At 40.4% G+C, this 16,734-nt stretch overlaps 1 protein-coding gene across 1 annotated transcript; it reads right to left on the bottom strand.

Moving 5' to 3' along the window:
- Positions 1-12,445: 12,445 nt before the first annotated feature.
- On the bottom strand, positions 12,446-12,919 carry LOC139449067 (uncharacterized). The gene has a single exon (XM_071230534.1). It carries the CDS (start codon positions 12,917-12,919, stop codon positions 12,446-12,448), a length of 474 nt encoding a protein of 157 aa, XP_071086635.1.
- Between the last annotated feature and the right edge of the window lie 3,815 nt (positions 12,920-16,734).

Here is a 16,734-nt window from a genome sequence, read left to right as displayed (position 1 = left end):
TACATTTCTCAGGCAGAATAATTAAATTTCAATTATAACATATGTATTATACATATCTTGAAGAACTACTAGTTTGGAGGGGCAGCGTGTGGCCCAGTCGTCTCAGGGACTGATCATTTGATATTCTGGGGGTAGGCCTGGGTTTGAATGAAAAAATAAAAAAATTGCCGAAAAAAAAATTCGTTAAAAAATAAATATGCTTTATACTGCTGAAAAAAAGAGAAATTGCCAGTCACAAAAAGCACATGGTTGCAAGGTGTTTTTCTTTAAAATAATCAGGCTTAACCTTTTTAAAAAAAAGATATCTGGTTTTGTATTTGTAGCTGAAAAAATCTAATCTCGATACAAAATCACAGCTCCCCTCCCCCTCCCTATGCAGAATATCAAACTGAAGGCCCCGAAATTCGCTGTGCAGAGTTGCGTCCCTTGGGCACACCAGAAACCTATGATTGTGGGTTCGAATCCCGGTTCGTACCGATTATGTTTCTAGGTTTGTCAGCACCATTCCCGCACTCGTGGGTTCTCGGGCTCCCCCCCCCCCCCCCCTCCCTCCCTACGTTACGATGACATCCCGTGATATAACTGGAATACCGTTAAAAGTGGCTTTAAACCTAACTCACTCACTATTTTGGATCATACAATTTCTGATTATTTCACGATGCGAGAGATGTGTTCAAAGAGAATCGGCTCTGGTTAATGTATGGTACAAGGGAATTGCATCGAACATGTTTGTCCCTGATACGTCAAGTGGGAAATGCCTCCACATTACATTGTCTTCAACAAATCTTTTTAAAAGTTTTACTGAGGCATTGAATGTTGTAACCCTGCTCAAAGCGATTCTTCGTAGAAAGAGCATGCTCAAGAGAAATAATCTAATGGCAAGGGTCGTGTGTTTAACGTCTAATCTGAGATCTGACGTTTGCATTTTGAGTGAATAGGCATCAGCGTGTCCAGATGAGGCACCACTTTGTCAGCGTCGTCGCTTAAACCCTTTGGCTGACAGGTCAACGGACGTCTGATAACATCATGTTACATTGTACTTGTATTAAAGGGCAATATTTGGACATTTTAGCACACCCTTTAGACAGTGTAAAATCGAGAATTCCCAAATTGAAACAGTATGTTAACCCAGAAATGTGTACGTAAATGAACCAACAACCAACCAACAAACGGTATACAATCAATTGTATTACAAAATAAACTAGGCTTACAAATCAACACAAATTACTGGATAACAATTACAATGGCAATACACAATAGAGTGGGAATACACTATTCAATGACAGCATAATCTTATGATGGCCATGGTCAGGATCAAATAAATACAAAATGCAGTGTTGAAAACAAAAGTCGGTGATAATTTATATTCACCCAGCGGCGACAGTGGTCAAACTTCCGAGATGGGCTAGGCAAGGAATCAGGGATGATGAGCAATCCTCACATGAAAGCTGGTTCCGATGTGATGGTAATGCTTGAGAGATATGTAAACACGTTCTTATCCCCTTATATAGTCTAACCAGCTCCTGGAAAGTTCCACATAGTGCCCTCACAACATAGAACATTACAGAAGTTTTGGTAACATACCAACCACCGTTCCCTGTATACCAGACCGGAGGTTTACACACCACACAATGCAATGAGCGTCTGCAGAATCCCAACAGAAACAATGTAACACAGTTATAATAATTGTTGCCATATAACAACAGACTCTGCTCTAACAATGTGAGACAACACTGCGTATTGGTTTGTCCATTTGATATTATAATTCACAAGTGAATGTCTGACTTGATCTATGATTTGAAAGCAATTGCCTACGCTCCTTGAATGTTAACATGACCTGATACATATCGCTTCTGTCATAAGACGTTTCAGTCTTAACGCTTACACAAAGAAGTAATTCCATTTCAATTGTCCCCAGTTGTTTGGGACAGTTGTGCATGTTTGTGCTTGTGTACAAGTTTAAAAGATGCGTTTGTCGTTTATTTTTGGCGCACTCAGCAATATTCCAGCTATATGACGGCGGTCTGTAAATAATCGAGTCTGGACCAGACAGTCCAGTGATCGATATCATGAGCATCGATCCACGCATTTGGGATCGATGACCTGCATCAACAAAGTCAGCGAGCCTGACCACCCGATCCCGTTAGTCGCCTTTTACGATAAGCATAGTCGCCTTTTACGGCAAGCACAGGTTGCTGAAGACCTATTCTACCCCGGATCTTCACGGGTCGATGACATCCATCTACAACAGCCTTCGCATATGGGCAGTGACGGAAGCCTCACGATACCTCCCTGCATTCAAGAGTCTGGGGTCAGCAAAGGGAGTATTACCTGTCGTCCGTTGAGGATCGGAAACTTTGCATGCAAAACAGAAGCTCGTGTATTGATTCTCAGTTGACTGCTGAATATACGCGGGGTAAAGTGTCTGTCGCCATCGTCCGTCCTTTGGGGTTACAAAATCTTTGGACCAAACACCATTTCCAATAAGCGACCACCGAACGAGACTGAATTGACGTTTAAGTTGTTCAACATGTTGATAAATCAGGGCATGCGATTGTTGTAGAAGTCAGCAAGACAAAGATCCTGTCAGAGTCGAAAGCTTGGCATTACACGGATGAGATATGAAAGAACAATGGCGAACGTCTTTCCTTATAAACTATTATCGGAGAGTAAGATGAAATGGGGTTTAACGTCGCGTCCAAGATTATTGAACTTATATAGCGACGTGCATGCACGTGTGTGTGTGTTGCTGCTTGTATTAGTCCGGACTGATGCCGATTTATAGTGCTAGATCACTGAGATACCATGCCGCAGTTTAACATGAATATCCCACTCAGATGCACTATACTGACTCCGAGCCGACCAGTCCTTGTTTCAGCCGCTTATGCCGAGCGACAGGGTGCCAACAAGTACCATCTTTTAACGTCTTTTCATATGTTCATCGGATGGAAGGACATGCCCGATAAAAACGTTTTCGAAAACAAATGTGTAGCAACATTCTATTTAGAAATGAAGATGTTAAATTCACTTCACTGAAAGATGGCGCCTGTCAAATGATGCTTTCTAGTCTTTAATGGACCATGTCACTTAACAATTTTAATTTCAAATGTATCGTCAGGGAATGACTGACGTCAAATATGCCAATCGATGTGCTTCGTTGTCTATGGGACTCCGTTGGCTATTGGACTCCGTTGGCTATTGGACTCCGTTGGCTATGGGACTCCGTTGGCTATTGGACTCCGTTGGCTATTGGACTCCGTTGGCTATGGGACTCCGTTGTCTATTGGACTCCGTTGGCTATTGGACTCCGTTGTCTATTGGACTCCGTTGGCTATTGGACTTGCGTACCAGCACAATTGTCCTGGATTAAGCCGAAGCCGAAAGCGTCAATGATCTCTATCGTCAGTGCTTCCTACCGCAATAAAGTGACTCGCTTCAATGGTATTCTTAAAGCAGCGTTTAATCCCAAATGTTTGCTTAAACAATAAAAAAGGTACGAGACGATGACAGTTAAACTTGAGGACATTCCAAATTATAAAATCAAAAACATCACTGATCTGACACCCATTTCAATGCTGTCGAGATCGTCATTTCTAAATATTTTGTTGATGGTGAAAAACGGTGTTCCCGGTGTTCTTTCTTTCACAAGACAGAATTTCGTAACTAACGACGTGAAAACACGTTGGCACATACTATGGTAAAAGTGACATGCGATGGCTGATCATTGGCGTCGAAGTTCTTCACGACAGAATCTTACTGTGCACTTTTGCACACATTTATTTCTCTGATTATTGTCTTGTGAAGCATGTCAATACTCAAAATGAAAACAAGGCTATCCACAGTTTTCTTTAAACAAGCCACATTGTAGGACATAATCTCAATGTTTATTTTGTTAATGGTTCTGAAATGCTGGACGTGTCAGCCAAAGGAAGAGCCACATCAAGTCAGCAGAGGTTCGGCATTTTTAAGGGAATGCTGTCAATGCAACCACCACCGAACCTCTCTCTAAACCGGACTAGACTGTCGGTTCTTCAGAAGACTGGCTCAGAAAATGCCATTATATATTTATAATTCTTATATTTATTCTTATTTTATTATGCTCATCGCCACAACAGAATATATCAAATCGAGACAATGGCGGTCACCTGGGATTGTTCCTAAACAGGAAGATAATATACTGCTTATGTAGGCGTTGTCACAGGATGTTACTCAGACAAGTCTGTATGAAGACGTTGTGTCAATATGCCAGACAAATGGCTCGGTCAATATTCTTCTCATTTCGCGAACACTAGATTTCTAAGAAACCGTCAAAGATCGTGTATCATCTATTGTTGGATGGCCCCATGGCGTACAGAGAAACCGATACGAAGGTTTCCAAAAACAAAGACGCGCTGTTCCGAACCAACTGGGTCTTGGTTTGTTTGCTGATTTGTTGACACTATCATTCCTGACCCGGAATGAGTATATAAAAATTGTTGAAACAACAACAAAAATAATTCTTCTGATACTGTTCTGCATATCAGATCAACTGATTAAACCAAGAGCTATTAAGATATCTTGGGCCACTCTTAAGAGAGAGATTTTCTTGCTTTTTGGCACAGTGTCTCTTTAGATAAATACAAGGAAATAGGGCCAATTTGGATTGGTGATTCGTCTGTGGCCAATACTTGTAACTAGGCATGTGGAACATACTGACTTATTTGCAAAACACATACCATGGGGGATTATAGGTACATAGCTCCATGCACTATATTGACACAGGTCAATTTACCATACTGACACAGCTCCATGTACTATATTGACACAGGTCAATTTACCATACTGACACAGCTCCATGCACTATATTGACACAGGTCAATTTACCATACTGACACAGCTCCATGCACTATATTAACACAGGTCAATTTACCATACTGACACAGCTCCATGTACTATATTAACACAGGTCAATTTACCATACTGACACAGCTCCATGCACTATATTGACACAGGGCAATTTACCATACTGACAGCTCCATGCACTATATTGACACAGGTCAATTTACCATACTGACACAGCTCCATGCACTATATTGACACAGGTCAATTTACCGTACTGACACAGCTCCATGCACTATATTGACACAGGTCAATTTACCATACTGACACAGCTCCATGCACTATATTGACACAGGTCAATTTACCATACTGACACAGCTCCATGCACTATATTGACACAGGTCAATTTACCATGCTGACACAGCTCCATGCACTACATTAACACAGGTCAATTTACCATACTGACACAGCTCCATGCACTATATTGACACAGGTCATTTTACCATACTGACAAAGCTCCATGCACTATATTGACACAGGTCAATTGACCATACTGACACAGCTCCATGCACTATATTGACACAGGTCAATTGACCATACTGACACAGCTCCATGCACTATATTGACACAGGTCAATTTACCATACTGACACAGCTCCATGTACTATATTGACACAGGTCAATTTACCATACTGACACAGCTCCATGCACTATATTGACACAGGTCAATTTACCATACTGACACAGCTCCATGCACTATATTGACACAGGTCAATTTACCATGCTGACACAGCTCCATGCACTACATTAACACAGGTCAATTTACCATACTGACACAGCTCCATGCACTATATTGACACAGGTCATTTTACCATACTGACAAAGCTCCATGCACTATATTGACACAGGTCAATTGACCATACTGACACAGCTCCATGCACTATATTGACACAGGTCAATTGACCATACTGACACAGCTCCATGCACTATATTGACACAGGTCAATTTACCATACTGACACAGCTCCATGCACTTGATTGACACAGGTCATTTTACCATACTGACACAGCTCCATGCACTATATTGACACAGGTCAATTGACCATACTGACACAGCTCCATGCACTATATTGACACAGGTCAATTTACCATACTGACACAGCTCCATGCACTATATTGACACAGGTCATTTTACCATACTGACAAAGCTCCATGCACTTGATTGACACAGGTCATTTTACCATACTGACACAGCTCCATGCACTATATTGACACAGGTCAATTTACCATACTGACACAGCTCCATGCACTATATTGACACAGGTCAATTGACCATACTGACACAGCTCCATGCACTATATTGACACAGGTCAATTTACCATACTGACACAGCTCCATGCACTATATTGACACAGGTCATTTTACCATACTGACACAGCCCCATGCACTATATTGACACAGGTCAGTTTACCATAATGACACAGCTCCATGCACTATAGTGACACAGGTCAATTGACCATTCTGACACAGCTCCATGCACTATATTGACACAGGTCAGTTTACCATGCTGACACAGCTCCATGCACTATATTGACACAGGTCAGTTTACCATACTGACACAGCCCCATGCACTATATTGACACAGGTCAGTTTACCATAATGACACAGCTCCATGCACTATATTGACACAGGTCAATTTACCATACTGACACAGCTCCATGCACTATATTAACACAGGTCAATTTACATTACTGACACAGCTCCATGCACTATATTGACACAGGTCAATTTACCATACTGACACAGCTCCATGCTCTATATTGACACAGGTCAATTTACCATAATGACACAGCTCCATGCACTATATTGACACATGTCAATTTACCATAATGACACAGCTCCATGCACTATATTGACACATGTCAATTTACCATAATGACACAGCTCCATGCACTATACTGACACAGGTCAATGCATTATATTGACCTCAACAGATCTGAATTTGCAAAGACACCTGCATCTCCAGCTCTATCATTGGCACCAACATCTACAAATGTAAATGAATGGTTGGCATCAACTAGAGCAAGCGTTATAATGCTGAAATAGCCCTTGTTGTAAAATGTTTCCCATCCATCGCACCAAAACAGTTTGGGAATTGCCACTTGTCTTCAAAGTCAGCCACGCTGCTCTTCCATTCCTCTTGAGTGCTTGGCACCTGCAAAATTAGTGAAAAAAACAAACCATTATTGATTGTATGGTACCTATAATTATTTTGTGTTAAGTGAAACAAATTGCCTAGATCACCGCTCCAAATAGCCACGAATCTATGTATTCATTAAGTGAATAATTAGATTAATTGACACCTAACTACTGATAATTAATATCAAAGTACATCAATGTTCATAACCATTGATTTATTCACAATGATTTCGTATTAATCACTCAAGCTGTGCTCGGGGCAGGGGATATAGATGAATTTGTATTATCAATGTTTTCGGTAATGTTATGCAGACCGGCAAGTTTTTAACAATTTTGTATGTTTTTCAAATTTGGGCAAAACTGAAAACATATCTGACATTATTAACCATGTGGGCTCAAATATGCAGTGTAATAACTTTTTGATATTTGCACAGTGTGCAATTAGTGATTCTCGAAGCTGATTGGTCAGTGGAACGAAGATCAATTTTCATTGGACAACGGAACTATTTTATCTCATCCCATTCACTCATAAATCCACGCCTTTCCCTTCAGATGTTTTACGTGCTACAATCTCACTGATTCGAGATTTTTAAGACAAGAAACATAGTTTCATATCAACAACATGATTCTACATTATTTATTTTTCATTTAAATGACCTCGTTAAAGCGGACGGAGATCTGACTGACATGAAGAGTTATTCGTATAATTCAACCTCGGAACACATTTAATGTCTTTGTTGTCAAAACTGCATATGGCCAGATAGAAGTTCCAAGATTCAGAGTGTTGCGAGAAACTGTTTCTCGTGCGCTAAGATCAACACCACCAAGTCCTGTCTGTGTTAGAGGACTGGCTGTTTTCGCGAATTTTTCGACCACTCGAATCCCAAAACCAGACTTGGTACAGACAGGTTTGCCTTTGTGAACTATGATGACATCGATAACTGCCAATGAAAATGAAAACACAATGAAAAAGACTAAATTTGACAAGTTCACGTGAACTTAGGTCAAATTTATACAGGTAAGAAAAACACAAAAAACAAGACTACTCACACTTTCAATGATGGCATGAGAATAAAAACAAGTTAATTTTGCAACAACATTTAGACTTTCCGAAAGACATTGTAAAGATACACCATTTCGTAGAATTTTGTAACGTTGTGTGAAGAAACAAGAACGTGACACTTTATTATACAATGTATGTTTTTGTAACCGCGACGTCATCTACGGCGCTGAGCGGTATGCAGGCTGACTGATGTCCGGGCACCATATGAGGGTTAATGACACAGGAAAGGTGCAACTAAACATTATTCTTTGCAAATTTATCATTTCAGCATGCACATCAGACGGTTCAGAATTCGAAATGTCTACTTTGAAGGAGATCAAGGGTAGCATAGAGTGTTACCTTAGCGACATGATTACCAGCATCTGGTTGCGAAATCGATGCACTTTGCTGAACTCTGATAGGTTTTGAAATCAAACCAAAAATAATTTAAATACAAGGAAAAGAAAACTTAACCCAGCGAGCTGATCCAGTGTCCGATATTGAACTAAATGAACTCCGTGAATGCGGACAGATTGTCACCAAGTCTCCAGATACCGTGTTAGTCTATTAACAGGTATTCGACCATTATGAATCACATCAAAATATCAACAAACTCCCGTCATCTAACTGTGTCCACTCCACAAGCGTGTTTGACAAGTCTTCCTAAAATCCCACATGCACATATTTCCAATCAGTCACACTTGTCTCAAATCACACAATAAACTTGTTTTCCGGATTAAACTGTAACGCCGGTTCTCTTGTCATTCCTGATTTCGGCTCTCATATCTGGGTTAAGTCGGGTCATTCATTCCGACACTGTGACAGCAATCTTACTTTTCAAAGTTTACCTTCTTTTCGTAACTTTTCTCAAACAAACAAGACTTCTGTACATTCCGTCTATGTTGTTGTTATAGGTTTTGGCATTTTTTTCAAATGACACATAAAAAAATTGATTTTCCGTGTTTCCTCTTCTCAATGTGAAATACAGGTCTCTGCCGATACACGACGGGGGCTGTCTGTCAGTGACGAGATCTTGTCAAAACAAGCCTTGATTAAAAAACCTGATGAACCTTTTTGGATAAAATGTCTTCTCAATGCTAGATAGTGTATGCTGTGTAAATCGGACAGAAATCAAACTTCATCAATGTGATCTTTATAGTTTTTTAACAGAACTATATTTTTCACGCGTAACAACACGTTAATTGAGTAATGCGATTGGAGTGAATGGACAGTGTTTTTTCACACGCGCATTGATACTAAACAGCTGATTCTTGATCGGAGACAGGTGTTTTCTCTTGAAACGTCTTTAATATGATTATGGGTAATAAATAGAATAACCCACTCGATAGGAGTGATTACGTAAAATATGTCACTCGTGAGAGCTCGGAACTTAAAACATTAATTTCACTCGTGAAATAATTTCCGTACCTCGTACCTCGTGGGTTATTCTATAAGTCTACAATTGTATGGCTTGTCACAAAACAGATGAATGAGGCCTCTTGTATTTTCTGTACCAATGGAGATTTCTATTCATTAGAATAAATTAACTAAAGATGATTTTGGAAACTAAATAAATATGGATACCTATAATTGTTTTCATCTTTGACTGTGTTGTCATTTTTTTTATTGTTTTGAGTATAACAATTTTTATATTTGGGATAACACTTTCCCAGTAGAGTATAGATTCTCTTTACTTTTTGGGATGAGACACACTTGTCAAAGGTGTTGGTTGGTTGGTTGGTTTGTTGTTTAACGCCGCACTCAGCAATATTCCAGCTATATGACGACGGCCTGTAAATAATCGAGTCTGGACCAGACAACCCAGTGATCGATATCATAAGCATCGATCCTCGCAATTTCAATCGATGACATGCATCAACCAAGTCAGTGAGCCTGACTACCAGATCCCGTTAGTCGCCTTTTACGACAAGCATAGTCACCTTTTACGGCAAGCATGGGTTGCTGAAGACCTGTTCTACCCCGGATCTTCACAGGTTGGCAAAGGTGTACACATAGTTACTTCCATGTTATAGCTGTTACATTTGTTCACCCGTGAAGATTCCGGGGTAGAATAGGTCTTCAGCAACCCATGCTTGCCGTAAAAGGTGACTATGCTTGTCGTAAAAAGCTGGAATATTGCTGAGTGCGGCATTAAACATCAAACCAACCAACCAACATTTGTTCACTTTCTAAATTGCATTGAGTGTTAATTGGTCTGAGCTGTCTGATTTCATCAAATGTTAATGTAACACAGAGAAAAGATTAAATCATCTATGGAAGAAAACATATTCCCTTCCCAATTTCCCAAGCTTTCAACTGCCCTTGTAGAAGGAAATCCCTCCCTCTTAGATGCTGTTACCCTCACTGGTGTGACGTATTTTGCATTCTTTCTGTTAAGCATGTATAAGTAAGAACAAGATTTAGGGTTGAACAACTTCTTTATTATTGTAATAAAAAAGTTGTTCAACCATACATCTTATTCTTACTTGGTACTCCAACTTCTAAATGCCTCTCGAGGCACTGGTGGCCCAGTGGCCTAGTCGTCTAAGGCACCGCTATTCGCTGTCCAGAGTTGCGTCCCTTGGGCACGCCAGAAACCTATGATTGTGGGTTCGAATCCCGGTTCACTCCGATTATCTTTCTAGGTTTGTCGGCACCGAAGTGGTAAACGTCAGAGACCTGCATCACTTCGGGCTTTCCTCCCACATTAAGCTGACACGCCGTGATATAACTGGAATACTGTTAAAAGCGGCGTTAAACCCAACTCGCTCACTCTAAATGCCTAGCAAAGAAATTGTTAAGAAGTCTGTGATATTTTCAAGCTCATTGTAAATATAAATATTTTCCTGTTACAAATTGTTACTCATATAATTTATACTATTTAATTTGGTGTTACAGATCTGTATGAATTAAATACATTAATAAAGCTTGTTCAAACAAATGTTAATATTTTTATTTTTATAACCAGAGCAAAATGCTGGGGATAAATAGAGGATATTTAATGTGTTTTCTCAAATACCACTTTTATCTCATCGAGTGAAGTGGGGAGAGTCTAATATTTTCACGAGTGACGCATATGACTGTAAGAAGGCTAACATTTCATGATCATAATATAATTCCTCAGTCTGCTGTTAGAAGCTAGAATGTGATAGTTTATACTGATACCATTATGGAATAGTATGTGCATTTGAAAGAAATAGTCCATATTTGAAAAGAAATTGATTTTTTTTATGATTATTAGTCAAACAAAGGTATATTGTTAGTTTCAGGTATACTGTGACAATGTGTTCAAATTAGGTATTGCAGAAGAGTGGAAATTTGAGAATACTAAAATTTATCTAGCTTCTATAAATATAAATAATTGCAACGAATGTAGGTGGTATTTTTATCGATGCAGTCCTCATGTGGGGATACTATATGCTATATTATCTGGCGGTTAAATTTGCAGAAAATTCATCATGTTTTGCCCAATGATTCATGTTCACTTTGATCTGCAAAAAACAAATATTAATACCTGTTATTTGCATAATTTGGTTTGGGGGGAGGCCCTTGTCGTTCAGTTTCTGCACCAGATGTTTTCTCACACTGCAATGACATAATGGGCATATTTCAGCATGAGAATAATGTATGTATTCAGTTTATTTTGAAATTATGACATATTTTCTCAAACCAGAATTTTCGGACTGAGTTTGCTATATAAATAGTAATAATGATAATCTTTCTTTCTTACTCAGGTTATCATAACAAGGGGTAATTTGCAAATTTTAATTATGATTAATGTTTTGCAGCCAGTTGAACATGTTGAATTATGGCTGTTGTAAAGTAGTATTGTCTTTCATATTATGTATATTTTTATTTATGTTTTAGCATCTGTCGTGATTAATGTAATGTTTAGCTGAAGGGTGTTATGCGCTCATTTTGTTCGAATGTTGTTCCGCTTTTCATGTCTTTCATTATGTCATAAATTGTGTTGATTCCCATGGCATTTTTTTTAAAACCATGAACCATTTACTTTTTTGGGGTAGTTGATGGCAAGAAAGAATGGAGTGTCGTCAGAGAGCATCGCATCTGGTCGCTTCTCCCGGTACAGCTTGTACAAGGCAACTGGGTCTTTCTCTGGTGTCTGAGGGATTGCATAAGCACGAGGCTTGGTGTCCCGCATATTTCTCGAATCTGCTCCAGTCCTGGTCTTGGTCTGCCGCTCACTGTCGTATTGAAGGCACTCTGTACCATCGGAAAACATCGCCCCATCTAAGATTATGGCATTCCTTGCCGGTTCGCATCCCAAAATGCATGGTACAAATAAACCACATTGAGTGAAGTAGTGATTGGGGATTTGGGGGGCCAAGTTTGTCAAGTGCATACATATCTTCTATTTTTGCGTCACTTCACTCAACCGCTGCTTTGGGTTTATTCCCTTTACCCTGGGATTTTAAAGACTTTTGTTTCAGTTTGAGGGTTTCTTTCATTTTAGATAATTCTACATCATCAATTGTTTTGTTATACCCTTTCTTTTTCATAACCCGCTGAATTGAGCTGATGAATGACCGAAGACTGGAAAGCTCATACTCCCCAGCATCTTTCTTTCTCACGGACAAGATGAACATGCTCAAATAATTGCTCAGCTCAGTCGGAGGTATGACTGTAAACTCTCTGAATTCCAGATTGGCCTCCAAAAATTCCTGGAACACTCTTACATCCTGCTCCGTCTTTCTTTTAGTGTTCTGATTTACCTCAGTGTCCAGAAAAAGGTCCACCTCCTCAAATGTCACTTTGGCCAATCTGCTGTTTTCTTTGTTTTCAATAATTTCAAAATCAATGTCAGCTTGACTTAACAATAAATCAATGTCAGAAGTGTCCATTTCGTCCATTTCTTGTTGCTTAGCAGACGTTAACAAAGGGGAATAACTCTTTAATGTTTTGATTCAGGAAAAAGTAGTTCCGGCACCTTGTTTATATCAGTCACTAGTGACTGATATAACATTTTTTATATCGCTGTGTTGTTTGCGAACATATATATTCGGCTTCATCTGGTTCGCTGTGACATTGATTCACTGATCCTATAGAATCGGCACTGAATTTGTCAAAGTTTCTGTTGCACTTGCAAGGGTGAGTAGAGAGGCGCCATCTTGTTGATTTGAGATGTCAGTCGGAAGGCTGTCATATTGAATTGGAACTTTCTCCACGATAAAGTCACCAATGTCAGAATCGAAACGACCAAAGGCTCCCCTGATCATTTCGAACAACTCTTCGTCAATTTAAGCGTCACATGAAAATGTTTTGTTGCGCATATTGAAGACAAGCGAACTTGCAAAGTACTTGACATTTACCAGCATTCCATCTCGGATGCGCTCACAGGGCGTGGTTGCTAGGAGATCGCGTGGTCAGAAAGAGGGCAAACAAACAGTTTTAGAACGTAATTAGAAGAAATCCGCAGGGCATACCAAAAATACCATGTACATCATTTTTTAATTAATAGCATTCACGAAAACATTTCTTCAAATGCAAATTGATTTATTAATTCATCCCGAGGTCAAAACCCTGATCACGTGGGTGCGTATTTCAAAGGAATCTTGTGATGACCAGAAGGATTGTCGAGGCATTGACGTTATGACAGATGCTCGTCATGGATGGAGAAGAAATGTTGAAATCCATGTTCACGCACATGAAAGAAGTACAAATATTTATTTATGTGTTAGCATGACGTCATATTGTCCTGTCAGATCACTCGTATAAGCTCCGCCCACTCAGAGTGCGGTAGTTCTTACTGCAATGCCCCTTTAAGAATAAGATTAAAATTTACTCACTGTTCATTCTTACATGTCGTTTTCTATCGCGAAGGAGGATTAACAGTAACAACAATTGCATACATGCATGGGATAACAAGACCAAGGCTATTTCATCCCATCCGCCTACTATGAGTGAGTGAGTTAAAATTTAACGTTAAATTCAGTCATATAGAGACCCGCCTACTATGAACTCATTAAGCAATAATCACCACACCTATGCAACCTTATCCTGTTTAATTGGCCTCATGTCCCATTGTTCTTTGTCCATCATGTTCTGACAGTATTATCCTTCTGATGTCATTGCCTACTCATGTTATCCCACTCATGTATGCCATTTTTGTTACTGTTAATCCTCCTCTACTGTTAATCCGCCACCTACTGTGTATATTCTGTACAATGTCCCTCATTCAGTCTTGCTTGACAACGGTATAAGGATCTATACCGAAACGTCACTTTTTACAGTATTAAAGAAGTTGTTATCGATAACTTGTGTTTACTTTGTCACACGTCTTCAGCACAGCAGCAATGTTTTACTCATACCACACGTCTTCAGGACAGCAGCAATGTTTTACTCATACCACCCGTCTTCAGCACAGCAGCAATATTTTACTCATATCACACGTCTTCAGCACAGCAGCAATGTTTTACTCATACCACACGTCTTCAGCACAGCAGCAATGTTTTACTCATGCCACACGTCTTCAGCACAGCAGCAATGTTTTACTCATACCACACGTCTTCAGCACAGCAGCAATGTTTTACTCATACCACACGTCTTAAGCACAGCAGCAATGTTGTACTCACACAACACGTTATATCACAGCAGCAATTTTTTTGCTCATACCACATGTCTTGTATCAACACCACAACCAAAGGTGTATGAGTTTGTTCTTCTCTGTTGCAGAACATATTTGTGTATTTCAAAGTGAATCTCAAATGGAGTATTTTTTCAAACATTTTCAAAAGTTCTTTTGCACTAATTTCCAAGTACTGATGATATCGCAAAAAGTCAGCTTGTGCTGGCACAGTATTATGCCAAGTTCATCTACCATAATTGATCAAACCGAGACACGTTATGAACTGTTATTATGTACTTTGCGAATATGATGCATTTACACTGACAGCAGGACACCCCGGAAACATCCCCGTTCCTGGTACGTGCTCTGTATGGCCACACTGATTCGGAGAACCGCCTGTGGTATTTCGCCCGTGTACAATGTCTTTCCGCACTCCCGACAGTTGTGATACAATATCTACATCAAGCTATCTAAAAGATAAACATGATGCTTCACCCCTGAATAAGGCGGTTGATGAAGGCAATATACACTTGAGCCCACACTCTGAGGAACGCCTGACGCAGTTCAGCTGCAGTTGTCGGCCTTTATCGGACGTCATTCAGCCGTCTTTGAATCTTGTCCCACAGGTGGTCAGTGGGATTTAAATCGGAACTGAGGGCAGGCCACTGCATGGGTCTGATGCCATTCTGCTGAAGGAAGTTTCTTGTTGCTCTCGCAGTGTGGGCACGGCATTATCATGCTGAATCTCGTGGTTGCGGCGACGTGCCAAATGAGGTATGTCGTGTGGTCTCAAGACCTGATCAATGTACCGAGCTGCTGTGACATCATTGCCTCTCCCTGGACCGATGCTCTGGAAGACCACAGGGCCGACCCTCTGTGTAAGACCAATTCCACCCCACACCATGACGCTCGGACCACCCCACGAGTCTCTCTCAACAACACAAGCATCCGAACAAAGTTGCTCACGGCGTCGCCAGACTCTCTCTTTGCCATCTGCTGTTGAGATACAGTAACGGCTCTCGTATGAGAAGAGGACTCTTCTCCACTGCTGGTGGCGCCAATGCTGGTGCTGTGTTGCCCACTGAAGACGGTCCCGGCGATGACGTGGTGTCAGAATGGGTCCTCGGTGTGGCCTGTGACAGCAGGTGTCTGCTCGTCAATCGTCGACGCACGGTGTCCGCACTAATGTGTCGCTGGTGTGTCCCCATGGTCTGTCGAGCAGTTTCCGCAGCAGTAACAAAGCGATCTTGAAGATGCTGTCGCACAATCTGACGATCCTGACGTCGGGTGGTGACCCTTAGTCTTCCACTACTTGGCCGGTCATCTGTGGTGTTGGTGGTCTTGTACCGTTGCTGGAGCCTGTATATGGTCCTTATGTGTACTTGAAATGCATTGGATACTTGCCGGGGCTTTGTCCAGCTTGCAATCGTCCAAAGGTTTGGTGTCGCTAATTTCTTGTCAATCTTGGCATGTGGTAGCAAGTCAATAACGAATGAATGTTATCCGATCAGGGTGGATTTTTATAGGGCAAAAAATGAGGGAACGCATGTGCATTTCAATTTGCACGGAACTCACGTGCATCGGGTTACCATGGCCGTTGCCATGATGCGTTTGAGCGATCGGTTTTATTGTCATCTGCTTTGTTTTTTTATCATTAAATTTCATTTTTCCGGACAAGGTAATGTTAATTTTTGAAACTTTGACAAAAATTACCCAGATATTTAAATGACAACTTTTCATGCAATGTTACTTGGGGTGACGTTTCTTTTGCGTTCCGGTATATAATTATCACTGACTTTTGCTACCACCATCGTATTTAATAACTATTCAAAAGGCGACTATGCTTGTCGTAAGAGACTACTAACGGGATCGCGTGGTCAGGCTCACTGACTTGGTTGATGCCTGTCATCGATCCCAATTGCGTGGATCGATGTTCATTATGTCCATCACTGGATTGTCTGGTCCAGACTCGATTATTTACAGACCGCCGTCATATTGCTGGAATATATCGGAGTGCGGCGTTAAAAACAGAAACAATAACTAATATTCAAGATATATTTGATTGGTTCCCTGCACAAACGAACATACTGG

The sequence above is a fragment of the Haliotis cracherodii genome, unplaced genomic scaffold (assembly GCF_022045235.1).
Source record: "Haliotis cracherodii isolate W230 unplaced genomic scaffold, xgHalCrac1.p SCAF_7, whole genome shotgun sequence".
In the NCBI taxonomy this organism is placed as follows: Eukaryota; Metazoa; Mollusca; class Gastropoda; order Lepetellida; family Haliotidae; genus Haliotis; species Haliotis cracherodii.
The sequence above is the reverse complement of the archived record's forward strand: the minus strand, read 5'-3'. Positions and strand labels throughout refer to the sequence as shown.

Excerpts from the sequence above, each read along its gene's own strand:
- LOC139449067 (XM_071230534.1), bottom strand. The coding sequence starts at position 12,919 with ATGGACACTTCTGACATTGATTTATTGTTAAGTCAAGCTGACATTGAT.